General features: G+C 33.6%; 1 protein-coding gene across 2 annotated transcripts in view; it reads left to right on the top strand.

Moving 5' to 3' along the window:
* DACH1 (dachshund family transcription factor 1) overlaps window positions 1–21,647 on the top strand; it is a 429,592-nt gene that overhangs the window by 284,937 nt on the left and 123,008 nt on the right. For both annotated transcript variants that reach the window (XM_042977988.1, XM_007099181.3), the window contains exon 4: window positions 13,525–13,697. In XM_042977988.1, coding sequence (XP_042833922.1) covers window positions 13,525–13,697 — 173 coding nt within the window. The remainder of the gene's footprint in view (window positions 1–13,524; window positions 13,698–21,647) is intronic.

Genomic DNA, 21,647 nt, shown 5'->3' with positions numbered 1-21,647 from the left:
ACACACATGGTTTTCCTTTTATTGGGGAAAAATATTGGGTGCATATTTAGAGGAATTAGTTTAAAAGCCACAGGGTTCAGATATAGGGAAGAGTATGCAGCTATGTCCTCACTCAGCATAACTGTTTTTTCATGTCTGGCTCTGGAAACCAATTTGTTCCTCAATCATCATCTTAGGAAACTCTAATGATAGAGAACACGAGATTTTTTTTTCTATTTTATCAACTTTCCAGTGGCATGAAATATGAGAATCAGGATTCCTGCCCTGGTCACATCAATGTCATGTAGTAGATGACAGAACCCGCAATGATTATTCCTGATGATGAGTTCCTTCTCCTCCTTCTGACCATCTGATACATTGCTTTAATCATATCTCTCCCCTGCCTAAGATGATGACCAAACTCATCATCCTGACATCTGAGAACTTTCATAATCTGGCCCTAGCCTACCTAATTCTGTCTGAGTTCTGATGCTTTCCTAATATGTACTTTCTCCTCCATCAGTGGAGCGACCAGCTGTCATCCAGACCCACCATTTATGTTTGCTGTGCCTTCTTGAACAGTCCAGGCAATTCTCTCAACTCAATGTGTTCTGTCGCGAAGTAGAAAGGATTTAGGTCCAAGGATCAGGCAGTAAATGTATTCCAAATCCTGCTCTTTTCCGAAAGAGTTATATGGCTTCCTGAGTTTCATTTAATCATTCAGAACCCCAGTTTCCTCTGCTGCAAAATGAGAGGATTGTGCTTGATGGTGAAGTCTTCTCAGCAAGGTCTTTCCAGGGTGCTCTCCTAACGCGCATGCTTACATGTGCACACATACATCACATACGTGCAAACATTCTTTCAATCTTCTGTGATCGGGATCTCATTTAACCTACAATGTCACTTTATTTATTTATCTGCTCATTGTTTTCTCTACCCGCCTCCCAACTAGAATTAAGTTGCATATATGCAAAAATCAAATATATGATACAGATTTTTAACTGCTTGCTTTACTGCTCTAGTCCTGGTGCTCACAACACTGCCTGATACACAATAGATGTTTGATATATGTTAAAAAAGGTAATGAATGATTTCGGTGTCTACTTTGTGCCCCAACAACTCTATGTATATTCAACTCTATTCAAATATATACATAAACATGAGTTATATATGATAGTGGTGTTTTAAATATAATTGCTTGCTCCTTGTCCTGTACACTGTAACATTCTTGACCTCAAGTTCTCTTTATGTGATTACATATTGATATTTTAAAAAGTTATTTGTGTTTTCTGTCCTATTTCTATTTTTTTTTCTATTTGATGTGGTTACATCATATTCTTAATAGTCTGCTGGTTTTTTCCTGTTTCCTCTCCAAGATTTTTAATATGCAGTATTAACTTGACTTTTGGATAAACAAGAACATGAAATCTTTTTCAAGGCCAGAACTTAAACATATATTAATATTAGCCTGAGCAAATTCACATGAGAATATTTTCAAAAATTATTTTCACAGTAAGTGGAAATTTGACACATTTAAAAATTAAGCATTCTATTCTAAAACTCTTAATACTTTTTTGGATTTATTAAATTTAAAATAGATGATACATGAACATACAAAACAGTCCCCCATCGTGTTGTACACATAAGCCATTAAACAATAAATTATTTTTGAATTTTTGTTTATCGATGTGTACATATCAGAATTATAATTCTTTGACAACATGATTCAAATACATGATAAGGTACAAAATACGTTCAAGAGATTTCTTTGCAAAAACCAGCTCTTTACAGAAATCTCATAGAACAAAATTTCAGGATTTACCAAGGAGGAAAAACACTTTCTGTACAGAGCATTTAAACTAAAGGAAGATCTTGAGGTATTTAATTTGTTTTGAAAAATTGCGTTTTAGCCTACTAACCGAAGTCTTAAATAGCTATTTAATAGAAGTTATTTTAATTAAGAGCAACATTTAACAAGGTGTATTTACTCAGGTGTTAGGCCAGGTCCATCTAAATGACAGCACCTGTGTGCTGTTGACAGTGGTTCTAACATCCCCTGTGTAGTGATGTGAGAGAACATGTGTGGTAGAACAGAGAAAAAGGTGAAATAGTGCAATATTTTAATATTGGAGGGGATATTGAAATTATTTAAGACAAATTTGGGGATCACAAAGGAAAATAACAGATCATAATATTTTTCTTTATTACAGAGGGTCTTTTCTACAATTAGATCACTATTTGTTATTCAATAATTAAGGATCCCTCCCTAGATGATAATTTTTTAATAGATAGAGGTCTCTTTACTCTGAAACCATGTGAAATACAATATCTTTAGTACACATAAAGACAATTTGTATAGATATTGCTTTTAAAAGTTTAAGACATTTGAAAATTCTGATTTTTCTATTTGATCACCTTAGAAAAGATGGCAATTTCCCCATTCATTATTTTTTTTTTTTAACAAGGCATGCATCTTTTTAGCATTGATGTTGGGAAAAGTTTATTGAAGAAAAATGATTAAATGATTTATTTCAATACTACAGTGTGTGTGTGTGCGTGTGTGTGTTTGTGTGGGTGTGTTAAATGAACATAAAACCTATGTTAACACTCAATTCTGACACTGAATCATTGTGTGACCTTAGGTTGGTTGCATTCTCCTTATATTTTTCATTGGTCATACTATGGTTATAATAGTTACAGTAGATATTTTTTAAATAAAAAATGAATAAGGATGTTTGTTTTACTTTCTATTGACCTAAGAGTGTTGATATTATCAGAAAATCAATCCTCATTTCAAAACACATTTTGTAACCATTTATCTTATTCTAATTCACATTGTGACACCAATCTAAAAGCATATGCATTTATTCTTGGGAGAAAAATGAATGCTTATATTTAATTCCCAAATTGGAGTTAAAAGTGTGGAAATGAAATTATCCACATTAATGCTAATCATCTTAAGTATTTTTTTCATTGCTAGCAACTGAAATTATAGTGGTCATTTTGACCTTGAAAATCACCTGTTATGTCTGCCTATGAAAAACTGATGAAAAGTGCTTTGAATTGTATGTCTTCACTACATATAATAAAAACTAAGGAAAGAATGATTTGGTTTCATATAAACAGTAGCTTTCAACAGGCCTGCCATCTGCATGTAATCTACCACTATAATATAATATTATTTCAATGGTCCTTCAAATGTGCTGAGTTATTTGCGATATGTAGTCTTTTGATTTAAAGCTGCCTCTCTCCTTAATGTTCTTAGGGGGACCTTGTAATTGTTGGATATTCTAATCGTTTATCGTATTACAAATTGGGCGAATGGCATCTTTTCAAGCTATGCTTAGCTGTGTCTATTTGTGTTTTTTGTTTGTTTGTCCCGGTTCAGTCTGTTTACCTAAATAGTAGTTAGGATTGTTAAATCTTTACATCTGGTCATAATGTCCTACATTCATTCATTCAGTATTAACTAAGGACCCAAGATCTCTCAGTAATTCATGTTGATTTTCTTATTAAAAAGAATATTATAGTTTAGAAGTAAGTGGAGAGACCTGAATATTATGGACATTGGTACTCTTTTGTGCTAAGAATTTATTTTAAGAGCCATATACCAATATTTGCTTGGTCCTGCTCAGCTTCTTGGGCTTCTTTTTCTTCTACTTGTTTTATTTTTAAATCATTCATCTGGCTTATTTGGGGTTGATTATGTGGCTTACAGTACAAATACACTTTTAGTAGAAGTATCTTTATACTTTCTATGCCCTCTCCAAGCGTCACAGCTTAATCTCCTACCTACAAGTCAAAGACATCCACATCTTCCTCACTGAGTATCTGCTTTTCTTCCAAATTTCAGTTCCGTATTTCTCACTGCTTATTGTCAATCTTTATTTGACTGTTCCTGAAGCGTCTCATATTTAGTGTGTCCAAAATCGAACTAATCTTCATTTATTTTTAAATCAGATCTTCCTCATTAGGGGACTAAAATTTTGGATTGCATGTTCAGAATTCCAGAATCTAAATCCTGGGGCAAATTAAATCAACCTTTATAACAGTAATGTGGATCTACCTCAGAGTTTCCAAAGATTCATTGGATAGTATGTATAAAAACTTATTACCACAGTGCCTAACACATTGAAAGTAGACAATACATGTTAGATATCATCATCATCATTATCATCGTCACTCCTTAATAATATCTCCACACATCCTGTTAGTCTAGATACTCAGATCATCTTTCACATTTTATTCTCTTCATCCCCATTTGTATCCAAATGATTACCCAGTTCTGTCAAGCTTATTTTCAGAATACCAAACATATGTCTTCTTCTTCATCTTCTCTATCTTTCATTCCAAAGATAAAATTATGTACATATGTTTATATTTGTATCTCTCTCTCCCACACTGTAAGCTGGTCAAGAACAATGGCCATAGTTTAGCATTTTTAAAAGCCACATTGAAGTTTCCCTCATGTGAAGGTAAAAATTGGTCTGAGAATTGCAGTTTTCTACTCAAGAACTGAGAGTTATTCCTACTCTGTTAAATGCTGGGGATACAATGATGAACAAAAGCTACATAGGTCTGCCCATGTGGTGCTTACATTAAGACAAGAAGTGTTGGGTCTTTCCTTGATAACAGTGGGAAACAACTGAAGTCCTCTAAGCAGGGGAATGACAGTGTCAGATTTGTACTTAAAAGTAATGATGATATAGAAGTAGAGATAAATGACGTAGATGAAATCAACAGGACATGAAATGGAATTGGACATTTGTGGTACACAGTGAGAGAAGAGGAGATAAAGATGATACCTAGGTTTCTGGCTTATAAACTAGCTGGTGATGTCATTCTTTAAGGCTAACTAGGTTTGGGGAGAAGATAATTTAAGATGTAGATCCATACAGATAGAGAAATATCGAGATGATTTCCATGAGTATGCCATGCTACCTATGGGGGTTTTATGCTTTTTGGAAAATTTAATAGCAATTTGGCTCAAGTGAGAAAATTTTTCAATTTCAACATAAATCATTTAAAACTGAAAACACTGTATAAAACAATGGAAATGAAAACTGATTTCAACTGACCATGAACAACACTTATGCATGAACATAAAATTGTTAATATTATATACCACGACGTTGATTACACTACTAACAGTATATAAAGTATATTAACTTGAAATTTTATTTGATGTAATTGTAAATCTATAGGGAAATTACAATATCCTTAGAGAGGAGAATTTCTAGTTCATTTGTTTGCCTAATGGAAAAATAATTTGATGAGTTAAAGTGGGAAAAGGTAGAAATTCATTGACATTGGCAGTGAGAAAGGTTAAAAGATGCAGTTAAAGTGGATACATTATACCCAACTGCTTTATTTTGAAGAATTTCATGAATACATTTTAGATTGGAAAGCTTACATGTTTTTAGTATTGTTATTTCTATACTGTCCATAATAGCTAGCGTTATAGTTTAGCTGTAGAAATTAACCAATCTGTTGCAATATGATCATTTCCACTAAATAGAGACATTTGGCTCTTGCTTCCAACCATTTTATAGTCCATATCAACAAAACACCTAAATGTTTAATCCATACAAATTGGATATAAAATTTGGCTACTATTTCTTTCCTTGAGTCCTATGTAACTAATTACTCAGTCTAAGTCTGCTTTTGTTTTGTTTTGTTTAGGGAATCGATTTTACCTGGTTAACACTTAGAGCATGGTGCTAATGAATCCAAAGAAAACAGCAGCATCAAAAAGCAAAGTGTTTTCTGATATAATTATCTCTGTCTTCTCCACATAAAGTATTTAACCTTTTATCTTTATAGTAATGGCCTTCCTTCTTTTATTTTAAGTTGTATCAAAACTTTCTGGATTTTGGTATGAAATCAGGGAAAAACATACAGTATTGAATTCTGTATACAACAATTCATTCTAATAATTTTTATGAATTTAAGGTCAAGGCTTTTAAAATATAAGCCATTGTGTATCGTAAGTTACCTAATGCTGTTCTGGTTTTCCATGATTCCTCAAAGATTTTCAGGATAATTGTTTTTTATATGTCTCCCTCTTCTTTAAGGATCCTCTTATGTATTCCATTTGATACTAGTGACTTGAACTTCAGCTCTGATTTTACAACTTGTTTCTTATTCTTTTTAGTTCAATAATCATTAGCGATGGTGAAGAATATTCAACTAAAAAAAAATAAGTGGCTCTGATTCTAGTATTTTATACGTCACTTTGTATAGCTTGTTAACTTATGCCACTTTCAACAACTTTGCAGAATATGTAAGGAAATAGAAATGTCTCCACTTGGTGAAGAAATCTGGCTATAGGAATTGTTCTGATGAGTCCAGAGACTTTAATAGCACCAATGTTATATTATCATCAATATATATGTATATGTATATATATCTATATGTTATATTATCATCAATATATATGTGTATGTATATATAGAGAGAATATATATATGTGTGTATATATATATACATATATATATGTCAAATATATATATAATGTGTCAAAATAGCTCTGCTCTCAAAAGAAAACATCACAGGTAAAATAGAAGCCTTCTTGTATTGTAAGAGTTTTAAATTTCTAATGGACAAATATTTAACACTCAGTAACAGAGAGTAAAGTTTAATTAATGATAGATAACTAAAGAAAATATATCTAAATATTGCTGGGAGAGTAACATGTTTACTTAAATGACTCCTATTTAATGGTAGTGGGATAGTTAGAATTCATGGAAATACTATTCTTTCCCTCTAAGGAAAAAAAGTAAGTTGATGTTAGAACATAAGCTAAGCAGGATTGGTTACATAACAGCCAACCAGATTTGTTTTTCCCCAGCGGTTCCAAATCAAACATGAGATGTGTACGTATACAAATTTTAGACTCTGGAAATGTCCTGCTCTGTGGGTGTTATTTTGCAATACCAGCCAGGAGGCATTTGTGGTGTTTTCTTTGCTGAGGCACTGCACTGAAACTGGAATGTATTTTATTTTATTTTATTTTATTTTATTTTATTTTATTTTATTTTATTTTACTTTACTTATTTTATTTTATTTGCTTTGTTGTTTTGTTTTGTTTTTAATTGTGACCCTGATTAATTGTTCCCATAAAATATTACTTGCTCTCCATTCTAAAATAATTTGATGAAGTTGAACCAAAACACCAAAAGATTTCAGTGTTTATATATGCTAACGTAGATCAACTCAGATCATTATCCAGAAGAAAAAAGATTTAAAAAGATTACATTACATTAACTCAGGAGAGAACTGTGTCTCCTGTTTATGCAAAACACTAGTAGTACTGTTCACATTTTATATTTCATTTTTAAGGTGAAAAAAGCAAATAACTTGTATATTCTCACCTTTGAAATAACAACTAAACATCTGTAGTGTCTGTGACTAGTATTTGCTTTTACTGAATAGTCTTGTTTCCATTGTTAAGGTAGTGTTGACATCCTTCTAAGTGGTCTCCAATGGTATGTAGTAAATGCCTGCTCTTGCCATCATTTTCATTGTAAACGAATCTTGACAATGTCAGGTTCCCGTCACAGTCTATCAGTGTCACTCACTAAGCGGTGGTGTGACCGTTAGTCCCTTTGAGATTTCCTCCTTTATCAGGGTCAGCCCGTGGGAAGATCTGAATGAATAGTTACATGTTACCTAAGTATATAGGGTAATAACATTTACATGTACTTTTACTATTTTAATGCATGGTAGTTGAAAGACATTTTTTTTTTACAGGTCACTTTAATTTTGTGTTTGACACATATTCTATCTAAAATTCATAAAAATATACTATGGCGTTCCTTTTTGGAATCTATTCCTCATTAGATATATGCAGGGTTGAATAATAAATATGATTATTGGGGCTAGGATATTTGGTGCCACTCATACACATAACCAAGTTTGTGTTTTGTTGTTTTTTTTTAAAATTAAACAGTAATAATATCCTTTCCCAACGCATTTTACGTTTTCTTTTCTACTTAAAAATTGTGTTCCACAAAACAAGGTGATCTTTCTTTGCCAATGATTATCTAAACATTTAATCCTTCTTTAATTATTTTTTCATGGTAATCTTTTTTTTTCGCACTTGTCTCAATTGATAATTGTTTCAGTTGATTTGCAAAATAACATCCCAAATGCTGAGGATTCACACTTCTTTCCTTTATTTCAGTTTACTCACAAGAATCAATTACTAAAATTTTATTTATACTCTAGCCGTATTTATTGTTGGTTCTATTGAATATACCATGTCACCAGATATTCAGTAGAATTTTTCCTGTGGTCCCACACAAGAACAAAAGGTACCAGGTACCCCTCATTTTAAAGACAGTAAAAAGCAGCTGCTACTTATCAATAGCACCTGAACCAGCCTATCTTAACTATCACTCCAGGCCCCACAGATATCCTCCTGCCTCATTATAAGAGAGTATGACCGTAGAGAGAGGGGATTTGAAGAAATCCTTGTAGTGAAGAGACAGCATCTACTGGGACGGCTGTGACTCAGTGATCCCTTTTTGAGAGCGTTTCCACACCACCACTTGAAGGGAGGCTTTCCAAGTTTACAGGTGCCTTCCCCTTATTTCAGAGCTGGATTTCTGTTTCGGTGTGAAGTGCTGATCTGTTTTCTGTATATATTTGAGCAGGGGGATAAGGAATTGATAGGTGGCAGGCTAGAGAGTGGACATCATCGGAACAAGACGACCCACACCAAGAGAAGGACCTTATTGTAAGCGGCAGTGGCAGTTTGGGGAGTTTAGAAGAGCAGGAAGCTGAAGATTTCCATTGTTAGCGACTCGTGCTTCTAGGAAGTTCCTCTGGAAGGGACCCTCTTGAAGGATCGGGCATGACTTAGTAGGAGATACTTAGCATTTAGGCACCTGCCATGTGGAAGATGTAAGTGGCTGATAGGCATAGTCGTAGAAGCAGGGAGAACTTGAGGTGGAACTGGTTGAGTCGGAGACCTTTATCCTACTATCCAGGAGAAGGAGAGAAGGAGGATGGATGAAAAACTAACCAAGCCATTGTCTTCCAGGCCACCTAGGTTCTTAGGGATGGCCAGTGCTGATAGAGATGGAGAAACAGAGATGAGCGTTAACTAGAATGGATTTTTTAATAGTCAAGGTTATTAAGGGGCAGAAAAGGGAGCCTTGACAAAATGTGTTTGAAGGCACAAATTAGAGGAAAAAGAAAGCCATTTAATATCTGTAACTCAGCAGTTCTGAATGTCCCATAATCTGACTACCTTTAGAGTAGGGATAGCTTTCAAAATTTAAGGGTTTCTACCCAAAGCAGTATATTTCTGCATTTAAAACTTGGTCCATCATAAGATATGTATCACAAAATAAGACAAAATATAAACTGGAGCAAGCCAAGAAAAGTAGTCTGAGCTTGTAAAAAAAACGGAGATAGTGCATCAAGCTGTTTGCTTTTTTTCAGAACGTATAGCTATGTTTTAATGTTGGGGTGGGAAGCGTGTAATATTGCAGAGAAAGTTCCATACCCAGTCTTTACAAATTCACGTTTCAGTTACACTAGATCTTAAGATCACTCTGCTTGTCCCTGAAGAATACACATCTTTTTACACAAAGGAAAACTAAACACACAATCGCTTTTTGTATTTAAGTTCCATATATTTGTACATTTTTATTGATAAATTCTTAATATCTGTATACCTAGGCAGGTAAGTGAATTGTTTCAGATATTATAGAATGCAAAATTAATAGTTTTTAGCTAGAGACAGAATTGGTAATCAGGCATTTTATTTCAACTTCCTTTCTTACATTTATGTACCCGCTTACCTCTGGCTGTGTGTGTTGCAAGACCCCATTTGTTAATTTTCACTCCACCAAAATCATGGCATAGCATTAATAGCGGGCCTTCATTGTGCTTGTGGTTACGCTTCTTAATTTCAGCATATGGCAGCCGCCTGTTGTGTTCTACCTGCGGCTGAACCTACGTAAGCAGGTGTCTAGCCTGACACTGTTCCTGCGCTTCTCCACAATCTGTGTGTAAGACTAGGTATGGGAAATCTCTTTCCCTTCAGTTCCTTCCCCCCGACATTAAAATATGAATACAAATCTCAAGTAATCAACAGTTGGATCCACTGAGTCTTTTCATGAACCCATGACCATTTTCCTTTGCTTAAACCATTTTGTAATTTTATTGTGTTTTATGAGTTTTTACATACATGCCTTGACAACCTATGATAGTATATGTTCTTTGGGGACCTGAAGGCTATATCAACTTCACCTTGTTCTTCCACTGTAAAGTCAAGAAACAGTTTGATTCAATAAGAATGGGGAAAGAGAGGTGCATCAGGTATTTTTTTTTTCTGTTTCTAACTCTCCTTACCAAATATTAGAATTTCCTATATATTTTATCTTCTGTCTCTTGCAAGATTTCCTGTGGTCACAGTAGCAAACGTTAATTTTAAAGGTATACAAGTGTGTATATATATGTTTGCATGTAGGCATAGTACATATATACTGGCTTATATCACTAAACATATTGGCTTAAACCAAAGCACTTGAAATCATACATTTAATAACTATGGGTATGTCTTGTTCTGAAATGGCCTATTTTCAATTCTTATTTATTCATGCTAATAGGAAAAGGATGTTATAAATAATGCAAAAATCACTTACAGCTGACTTAGTTATATATTGTATATTTTTCATCAGACTTAGTTTCTTAATTGTTTGCTCTATTTATTACCCAAATGAGCTAACATCATGAGTATTTAACAAATGATGATTGGTGGAGATGGCTAGGAGCATTTTATGTAGTGGGAAAATCCAATCTAGTGTTATCAACTTGCTGTGGAAAATTCACATGTGGATGATTGATATTTACCCTCACACAAGGGACTAATATCCTGTGATGCAAAAGAGAAGTGAAAATAGATAGTATTTTGTCTATAATCTGTTTCAGAATGATTCAGTCAGAAGTTTGGCTTAATATTTTATACCTTGATAATGTGAAAAAAAATAGTCACAGTGCTTCTCCACTATGAGAGTAAAATTGAAATATATTTGGAAAAATGACTTTTTCCAATGTATTAACTGGCAATCAGAATTCAAATAAAAGGAGAAATTGGTTCAAGTGAACAGAGAAACAAAAGTAGATAATAGATATAAGCAGAACTCAAACTGAATTTAAAATAATGAATGTGAGTATTTTTCTGTACTCAGTCTATCAATTATCTTCAAATAAGCAACATACTATGAAAATGTAATGCTTGCATCTATTGGTATTTTAAATGAAATGTGTAGGGAAAATTATCCATTAATTATAAATTCCCTATCCAGTTTTCATTTTCAAATAACATTTATTCCAAAGTGTTATTTCTATACCAATTGTCAGTGATTATGCCTCAACTCTTGTTTTAAATGATACTATAAAAAGTAAACATTTAAAGAAAAAATTTGCACATACCTCAATAAAGGCATTGTGGAGTTGAATTTTTATCATGTCTCGCCATCAAATATTTTCTTGACACCATACATTTGAAAAATTCACATACTTACAGTTTTTGCATGTTTGACTAGGACCTTGGTATACGCATCAAAAAGGGTGTGAGTAGAGAAAAAAAAGTAGATCCATTTGCGAATATGGAAGTGAACTTGTATATCATAGTGTAGGAACAAGCTGGAGAAATTTCTTTTATGTGACTCATTTCTGGATGAAGCTATAAACTTTTTTTTAGCCAAAAGCTGTCATGGTTTCTTGTAAAATAATAAAGATAATAAAGATATCCACTTTAATTGATTCTTTTCATTGTTTAATAAAATTGCTTTGTTTGATTGCTGAAGAATTTGAATTGAGTTTTCATTACCCACTTCTGAACAATTTACTCTAAGATTCAGACAGTATTGAGCTAATGAGTTTGAATTTATATTGAACCTTAACTGTCTTCATGAAGTAAATGGAAAAAAATCATGGCAGTAACTAAGTATTCTTCATTAAAAACTATGTCATAGAGATTTTACAATGAAGCTTTTAATGGAGCTAAAGCATTTAAATTGGAGTTTTACCAACTTTGCTGTTTCTAAGTATATTATATGAAAATATTATTTCTTTTCCTTTTTTAAGAAATGAAAACTCATTAAGCTGACAGGGACATTACAAAAATTTTCTTCAAGGGGGTTGTTTGTATATTCAACAGATTCAGTAAATAAGTTAGTGTTAATTTAATTGGGGAACATGTCTAAATTGAAATTATTCATAAATACCTTCTAAGGTGTATCCTATTAAGGTGTTTAAAAATCTACTGAAATCCAAAACATGGCCCCATTATTAAAATGAAAGCTCTCAAATGTACTGTTTTTACTTTGACACTATATTGCCATAATCATCAACTTTTGTTTCTTTGTAGTTGAATAAAGGTGATATATTTATTGATGCACACATATTTAATATATTGCTTTGACATTATTAACCTTTGTAAAGTGATCTTTTAGGCTCTTTGTGCTGTGTCTAAATCAGTTGGGCATTTAATAATTCCATGTTTAGGATTTGTGGTGGAATTAAGTGAGGAACTTTAACTCTGAATGGTGGCTAGAAAATCATTTAATACAAGAATAACTACAACTACCAGTGGGCTTCACTTCTAAGAAGTAATTAATTCTCTAGGTATATAACAGAGACCATTTTATCTTAATTTGGTTATTCAAACTAGATTAGACTCAAAAAGTAAGATAAATATTGTAGAATTTTTTTTAATTGAGGAACTATATAAGAAAAAGAAAAACAAAAAAATACATGGTTTAGGGGAAATTTACTTACTTGAGGTTATTTTCCAAGAAATCACTTGGCCAACTCGAAATGTGATATACTTTTTAAAACCTCATTTCAAATAAATTATTAGAAGATTTGGAATACTATTGCATCCAAATTGCTTATGTGCATTCCCCACAAGTAGCTGTGATGGTTCTGGGGATAATCAAACACTGTCCTCTTGCCCATCACAGAGATCTCAGGCTTCTGTTACCCACCCCCACATGCCTGGAACTAATAGCCTTCCACTTAGGCAACCTCTCCACCACCTTAAGCAGAGCCACCTTCTGCCAAATTCTATAATGGTATTTTTTGGTACTAAAAATGGTAGTTGCCCAGAAAAAAATATCCAATCATTATATTGTAAAATGTAGGACATAACAAAGAGATACTACATTTAGATAACTAATTGTGATGTGTTAAATAAAACCCTCATATTTTAAGCAAGAATTAGCATGATCAGAAGAATAATGCAGCAACGAATTGACCATTTGTATTAAACGCATGAAGCATGGTGACGTGATAAAACATGGCACCGAACTGGTTAGCTTCAAAGCTAATTTCCCTGAGTGGTGAGTGGGTATTGTTGCATATAAAGAGGACAAATATTTTTCCTTCGGCAATCATTATCAGAACGTTTTTTAATGCTTCAATTTTCAATGATTTATGCCCTTTACCATTTTCATAAATGAGATACACTACGTTTCATAGTTTTATTTGAACAGAGCAATGATGAGATCTGTGCATTTTTTATAGGACTGGAACTTCCTTTTATGATGATGCCCCACCCTCTAATTCCCGTCAGCCTACCTCCAGCGTCTGTCACCATGGCAATGAGCCAGATGAACCATCTCAGCACCATTGCAAATATGGCGGCAGCAGCTCACGTTCAGAGTCCCCCTTCCAGAGTTGAGACGTCTGTTATTAAGGTAATTGTTTTTTTACATGACTGTTTTGGCTTATGCCAGACATCGTCTTAGGCCATTACCTCTAAGTCTATTTTCTTATTCCACAAGTAATTCTAAATTCAAAACAGATGATAGTAAATAAATTGTGAGAAAAATCACTTACAGTAGTTAGAACCAGGTAGAGCCAGGGGTACAGGATTAGACAGATTAGGCCAATCTTAAGTTCCGTGTTGTATCTGTTGTTTTAAGTTTATTTATTTATTTGAGAGAGAAAAAGTACAAGCAGGGGAGGGTGCAGAGAGAAAGAGGAATGGAGAGAGAATCCCAAACAGGCTCCATGGGCAGAGCCTGATGCAAGGCTTGATCTTACATCTGTGAGATCATGACGTGAGCCAAAATCAGAGTGAGGCACTTAACCAACTAAGCCATCCAGGGGCCCTTGTCTTTTGTCTATTAAGAGAGAGATGGATGTAGGAAATTAATTGATATATTTCAAATTCAATAAATATATGACTGTGTGCATGAGTGCATGCATGTCAATGTATGTGTGTGTGGGTTTATGAGCTTTAAGGTATAGGAAATAGTTGCTGATTTGTTGTTAAATTATAGTTCTGCCATGTTGCCTTGAGCATGTGACTCAATCTTTCTGATTCTATTCTACATATAAAAAGTAGGTAATACAGTATAGGTGTAAACACTAAACAAAATAATAAAATTGAATGCTTTTTACAAATTCAAAAATACACTATATGTGAAGATAACACTATTGTTATACAAAGATCACATGTGCGTGTATATATGCACAATTCTCTCTCTCTCTTTTCCCCTTGTGTGGGAGGGTATGTGTATACCCTTAAATGTGTATGCATATACCTTTAATTTATTTTATAATATGTACTTAAATAAAATTCCTTTAAATGAATTGTCAGAATACATTATTAATTTTTAAATTAAGTAAAAGATACTAATGCTTATCCTTATATGACATAATCATTACCTCTTTCTTCTGAATATAATACACTTGAGTTAAGGAGGCCTCTGGAGCATGCCTTACATAAAAAGTCCTGTTAACAATTCTTATTCATTGCTGGTAGGTATGCAAAATGCTATAGCCATTTTGGGAGGCAGTTTTATGGTTTCTTACACAGCTAAACATACTTCTACCACAGGATTATGTATTTTGCCAGCTCCTTGGTATTTACTCAAACAAGTAGAAGAGTTATATCTACACAAAAACTTGCACATGGATATTTATAGCAGTTTTTTTTTTTTAATAATTGCCCAAACTTGGAAGCAACCACGATGTTTTCAGTAGGTGAAAGGATTAAAAAGAAGTGGTATATCCATATGTTATGACTTTGCTAAATTAACATTTGTTAAGGGGAACATAGGGATGACTGATGGTGAGCCATGGTCCAACACAGACCATAAGAAAAATTGAAATAGATAACCTTATTACTCATGAGTTCTGGTGGAAATACCTCAAGGTATATACCTTGAAGGACCACATGGGGAGGTCAAGGCGGAGTACAGAGAGAACAAGGCAGGATCTGGGACAGATGCCTGTGTCAGGGCCCAAAGGTAGAATGCTTCGAGGTTCCCAGGCTAGGGCTAGATTGGGCAATTAAAACCAGAAGAGCATAGTTTTGGTGAGCTCCAGCGGGCTCGTATGTAGGAGGAGACCTTTATTCACAAGTGCTGTTGAAGAAGTCCTATTAAGGGCTTCCATGCTTACATTTGCTTGTGATTCTGTGGCTGTTATCTGGGGCATGTGCTTGCAAGAGGGGGCTTTTGTCAGTTTAAGGTCCCTCCAGGACAGTTGGCCAAACAAAATGGATGCCTAGGCAGCAATACTATTGGAGTAGCTTAACTAAACACTTGACACCATATAATGGAATATTGTTCAGAACTAAAAAGAAATGAATTATCAAGTCATGAAAAGACATGGAGGAAACTTAAATGTATACTGGTAAGTGAAAGAAGCCAGGCTGAAAAGGCTACACACTGTATGATTCCAAGTGAATGACCTTTTAGAAAAGGCAAAACTATGGAGATACTAAAAAGATCAGTGGTTGCCAAGGAGTGGGGCAGGGATGAATAGGGAGAGTACAAAGAATTTTTTGGGCAGTGAAAATGCTCCGTGTTATACCAAAATGATAGATAATGTCATACATTTTTTTAAAAGGCCATGTTACTACTTATACATTGTATAAGTATACAATGTATATATACATTGTATACATACTTACACATTACTATTATACATTGAATAATATGCGAATACCAATTTTTCTTATAACAATGGCTCTATAAGCAAGGATGTATACTAGTCCCTCACCATTTTCTGAAGTATCCTCACCAGGAAAAAAATATATGTATCACAGAAAACCGAGATCAACTTCTTAAAAATCTTCAGCTGAGAAAATGCCAATGAATGCTACATTGTCGTCATCCAGGAACCAAGAAGATAACTTTTAAAAATTCCTCTTTATTCGGAGTGACTTTCGGAGGGTTCCTTTGTTACCAAAGGATTTGTTAATCAAGATGTCACTGCATAATTCCATTTATGACATTTTTGGTAATAGTTATTACTGAGAATTCAACATTCTCATTGCTTCACTCACTGAAGTGACCTAGAGGGAGGTTTTGGCTGAAGAAAAAAGGCTAAGTGTTCCTATCATTGTACTCGATAGCTATTTAAAAAAAATGAAAAGGTACTAAGGATTAGTTATAGGATGTGATTACTCTCATTTTTTAAAAAAGTTAGTAATTATTACTGTAGAGAATCGTCCTCATAATAATTATATAATTTTCACTCTCAAAACTGGGAATTTTGTAGTTCCTCATTTAGACAAGATAGGGAATCGTAGTTAAAGTAAAGCTATGGCAGAAGAACAGATTTTAGCAGTTTAAAATCATAATGGGTGACTTAGTTATTAACTGTAGATAATTTGGACATCAGCTGGTAGCTTACATATGTCTGGATCCAGAAGACTCTAATTACATCAGAAAACTTGATTTATTTTATCTTTTAAATACACACATATTTTTTAAATAGTGTATGTTGTATCCAATGTTAATCAGAATACTTAAGTAGTGAAACTTCCTTTACTAAATCTTTGGTTGTCAACATTTAGGTAAGTAGGAGGAAGCAGTTGGGTTTCCTCTGGAAGGCACCTTTAGAAAACAGTCTAGATTATTGAAAAGTCAGCAACATTCCTTTGGTTTCTTAAATTAAGGTCAGGAATGGAGAGGAGGGAGACAGGGAAAAAGGAAGGAAATATGCAAAAAGGTAATAAAAAAAAGTGACAAAGCCCTGTGTCTTGAACTGTGTGCCAACACCTCCTACAATGTAGTGATAGCCCATTTTCTAGTCTCTCGGGGCAAATATTTTCAGAAACTTGGCTATGGATAGGTTAAAGGAAATTCTGGGCTTTTGAAAGCAGTGGTGATATAAATGGTGATAATAGCTGAATAAGAAACAATGGCTCTAATTAAGAATGATTAGAGAAAATAAAAGCTGATGGTTTTAAAAATTATTATTTATCACTAATAATACAAGCTGGTAGTTTTAACTGTACACATCAAAGTGACGCTCCATTGGCCACCGTGGAAGTGTGGAAGGGCCATTGCCCCATTTCGTTGCAGGCTGGCCACCTATATATTTTTAAACTTGATGTTAAAGATCATAGAGACTAACCATATTTCAAGAAAAGCATAAGATAATTCTAACAATTTTTGGTAAAAAAAAAAAAAAAATTAGACCTGAGAGAATTCGAGAGTACAGCCTCAGAGGATAAGGGTAAGGAATAGGTTCTTTATAGAATTCCAAATATTAGGGAAAACAAGTTAATAAAAAACCTGCCTAAATTTATATATAGAAGACTTCATAGCACAAGCAGTGTTTAGTAAAGTCCCATGATATATATTAGTTAAACTTAATTTGGGGGAAGTTTGATTTTCCCTAAAGAAAACGTTTGACTCCTATGTCACATTAAATAGTATGGGACCCAAGTGGGCAATTAGAATAGTGCTTGCAACTTTGTTTGCCTGAAAAGATTCTAATTATGAAGGCCGATTAAAAGCAAAATGTTAAATACCAAGAAGATTTCCCCCATCTGAAGGAATGATAAAACAAGGGAAATAGCTTTTGAAGGGAAAATAGAAGGTTGAGGCGTTTTCTGTGTGCTGGAGTGTACCATTTACATTTCTTGAGAGTAATGATAAGAATTAAAATGAAAACAACCTACATGAGAATGGCAAAAGAATTTATAGGACAGAAGGGAAGTGAAAACAATGCTCTCGGGGTTACAGACTTTTAGAACATTTTGTCATTACCTGTTTCTAGGAGGTAAAGGAGCTCCAAAGCCTTTCTCATAAACCTATTTATGAGAATGTACACACCACACCAGTACATGCAATGGAACAGGGTCCAAAAGCTGTCGTTCATGGGTAAAATTCACCCTTCTTCCAGTTCTCGCATGGACTATGAGTTAAGAATGGTTTTATACTTTAAAGTGGGTGAGGAAACCTATCACAGGAAGACAGTCATTCACGACCCATGAAAATTATATCAAATTCAAATTTTAGTGTCTAAACAAAATGGCTTTGGGAGTTGGCTACACTCTCTGTATATAACATCTATGGCTACTTTCACATACAAAGCAGAGTGGAATAAACTATTGACTAGCTGACTCTTCACAGAAAAATAAAAAATCGCTGGTACCTGCATTAGAACTACAATGAACTCATACCCGTGTGAATCTTAGGCTGTGGATAATTGCGGCGGCTCAAACTAAACTCTCAAACATGATGGGGCCATGGGTTTTGGCATTGAAAAATAAAAGAAATTAAAGGAAATGAGGAAAAGAAAATTACACAGATGAAGACAGTACCATTGTATCATTGTTATTTGCTTTAAAAGAAGCCTTCATGATGGAGTCTGCCAAAGTATTAAATCTAGACTTTCTCCGGCTGATTGGTTTGGACTACTGGAAATAATTTAGTAAGATAACTTTGAGGAGGAAATGGGCATATACTGTTTAGACAATAATTCTAATTTGAATCCCTAATAGCCAATTGCCTGTAAGTATATATTAAATTATTATGGGCTCTGTATTAGTCTATTATGTATCATTGAGAATCATAGATTTTTACTGTTTAATGTTCTATGAATGTTATGAATGAAGAGACATAGACTTGAGACGTCAGACGTTATATAATCCAGCTTTCCCTACAGTGGCAAAATAATTTTTGCATCCTCCCTACCCATTTTTATATAGCTAAGCTTTTGTGGAAAGCCTATTCTATTTTCAGCAAACTCAAGAATGAAGAGGGTCTTCATTAGCTTCTACCTCAAGTTTATTATGTTCTCCTGGAAGATAAAAGGTCTACTAATTCTGTGCCCTAGCCATTTAAATATATAAATCCTCTGCTGTAGTAACTATAGTGTTTCTTTCCTCCAGACACAATATTCTAACTTCTTTTGACCATTCCTCATCAAGCTTCTTGGTTGACCTTTTTTGAAAAATCACCCTCTTTACCCCAGTCCTTTCCATACAATACTCTAGAAGTGAACTGGCTAGTGAAGAGATGCTGGAACTAACCTAAACCTCAGTTGTGGACAACAGCTTATAAATGTAGTCAGAATTCACAAAACTGTTGTGAGTGTGTGTGTGTGACTCAGTACATTTCATGCCTTTTAAACATGAAATTGTACTAAGCCAATTCTTTATTTTTTTACTTTTACTAGGAATTTGCATTTATCCATATTAAGTGTATTTCCCAGTCCACTGATTTAGGCTCTTTAGATACTTAACTTCTTTAATTTAAGCATAGTTGACACACAATGTTATACGAGTTTCAGTACAACATGGTGATTCAACTTCTCTATACATTATGCTATAATCACCATAAGTGTAGCTACCCTCTGTCACCATACAACACTATTACAATATCATTGACTGTATTCCCTATGCTGTGCCTTTTATTCTGTGAGTTATTCATTTCATAACTTGAAGCCTATTCTTTAGATACTTTTGAGTATTAACATTCTAAACTCTCATACTATTTATGCAATCCTTGTATCATTTCCAAATTGTAAAAGGATATATTACTTGTATTACTTTAAATCACTGAGGAAAATAAACAGTATAAATCAAGAGATCAATTCCTCTTGTCATTAGAGAATTCCTAATAGGCTGAAATGTTCTACTAATTGATTCTCTTTAGGTATCATTCATCAAGTAACCCCAAATCTCCCTGAATGAATCAATATTTTTCTCACATTTTATTTAATAAATTCACAATGATATTATATGGACTTAGAAAAAATGGTTCTTGTTGAAAAAAAATTGAAAAAAAGAAAAGCAGTGTATTTTAGTGGTTTAAAACATAGATTATGGTGGAAGAATTCTTGGGTTTATATTCCATTTCTACTACTTCTTAGTCATGTGACCTCAGACAAGTTACTTAATATCTCTGTCTTTGTTTGCTTTTCTGTACAATGGGGCTAATGACCCCCTTATTTATTCAGGTCACCATACTGATTACATTAGTGTTTACAACATCTTTCAAAGTTTTTGTACACTGATATTGTCTTCTCCCATTATTTTCTCCCCAAATATTCACAATCATTTGTTTAAAAATAAGTTCTAGAATCTTACAAGAGATTCGTGTCAAACTTTTGAAATAGAGTCACAATTGTATAGTAAGAATCTTCTCTCTTTCTTGTGCAGGCTTCTTCACCTGACAGAAGTGCTGCATTTTACTTTGGGGGAATTCTGCAGTGCATTGGTATAGAAAGCTAATTTTTAAATGCATTTTTTTCAGATTTCATTTTTTTCAGGGATAGTATAGAATTGAGATTGAGAAATTTGGCAACATTCAAATTATTCTACATCTTTGAATAAACATCTTTCTCTCATGCTACATTACGGAGGTTTCTGAGGACAAGGAATATGATTTAAATTTGTTAGTTTTCTCCATTGACCTTTGACTCCTCTTGACTATATGTGTGTGTATGTGTGTGTGAAAGAAAGGCAGAGAGAGATAAACAGAGACACTTTATGACATTCTCATTTAAAGAATTAAAGATTGAAAAAAATTAAATTCAAGTAAAATTTTGATCCCTAATAATTTTCTTTAAAGCAGGTCCTTAAATAACTATATTAGTAAATAGGACTTTATGTGCATGAAAGTTTAAAATGTTTAAATATTATAAAAACTAGAACCAGAATGACCTGATTCTTAAAGTACATGAAAATCCTAGAGCAATGTCATGTCCCCCATGTTTGTTTAGGTACAGAATAGCTTATTTTGGGGCAATCATAAATAACGCTAGATGTGTGCATTACTTTCAGACATTTTTTCACACACAAAAAACGATTTCATATAATTTTTACTTGGACTTAGAGAAATAGTTAAGTACATTCTCTTAATGTTTATTTGGGTGTTGATATTAAATGTGAAGAAGATGCTTACAGCAAAAGTATTCAAACACAACCACCACTAAATATACCCTACATCAATGTATTTAAACAAATCGTATATGTTTAAATCAATACGTTTGTAATAATGCTAAAAAATAAATTCGTGGTTCACCTTTGAATTCTAGGGAATTGATTCTTTTAAAGGACAAAAGCAAAGGATAAAGGGGTGAAATCAAGCATTTTCCTGACTTTCCCATACAGACTGTTCCTAGGGATCATCATTAATTCACTAGGGGAACTTTTCTGTTCATCTAAATCTTCTGGCCAAAAAAATGAATAAGGAATGGTATAGTTGGAATGTCACCAAATTACCAGTGCTAATGAAGTGGAGTCTAGACCATGATCATCAGTGGGGGCTGGCATCATAAAATGCAGCCAAGCAGACGTTATGTGTTTCTGATGGAGACATGCAACACCATCTATGAAGAAGTCTCACTGCAAACTCAACTTAAATCAAGCATCCATACTTAACTATGTAGGA

The sequence above is a fragment of the Panthera tigris genome, chromosome A1, assembly GCF_018350195.1.
Source record: "Panthera tigris isolate Pti1 chromosome A1, P.tigris_Pti1_mat1.1, whole genome shotgun sequence".
In the NCBI taxonomy this organism is placed as follows: Eukaryota; Metazoa; Chordata; class Mammalia; order Carnivora; family Felidae; genus Panthera; species Panthera tigris.
This window is presented reverse-complemented; position numbering and strand designations above follow the sequence as displayed.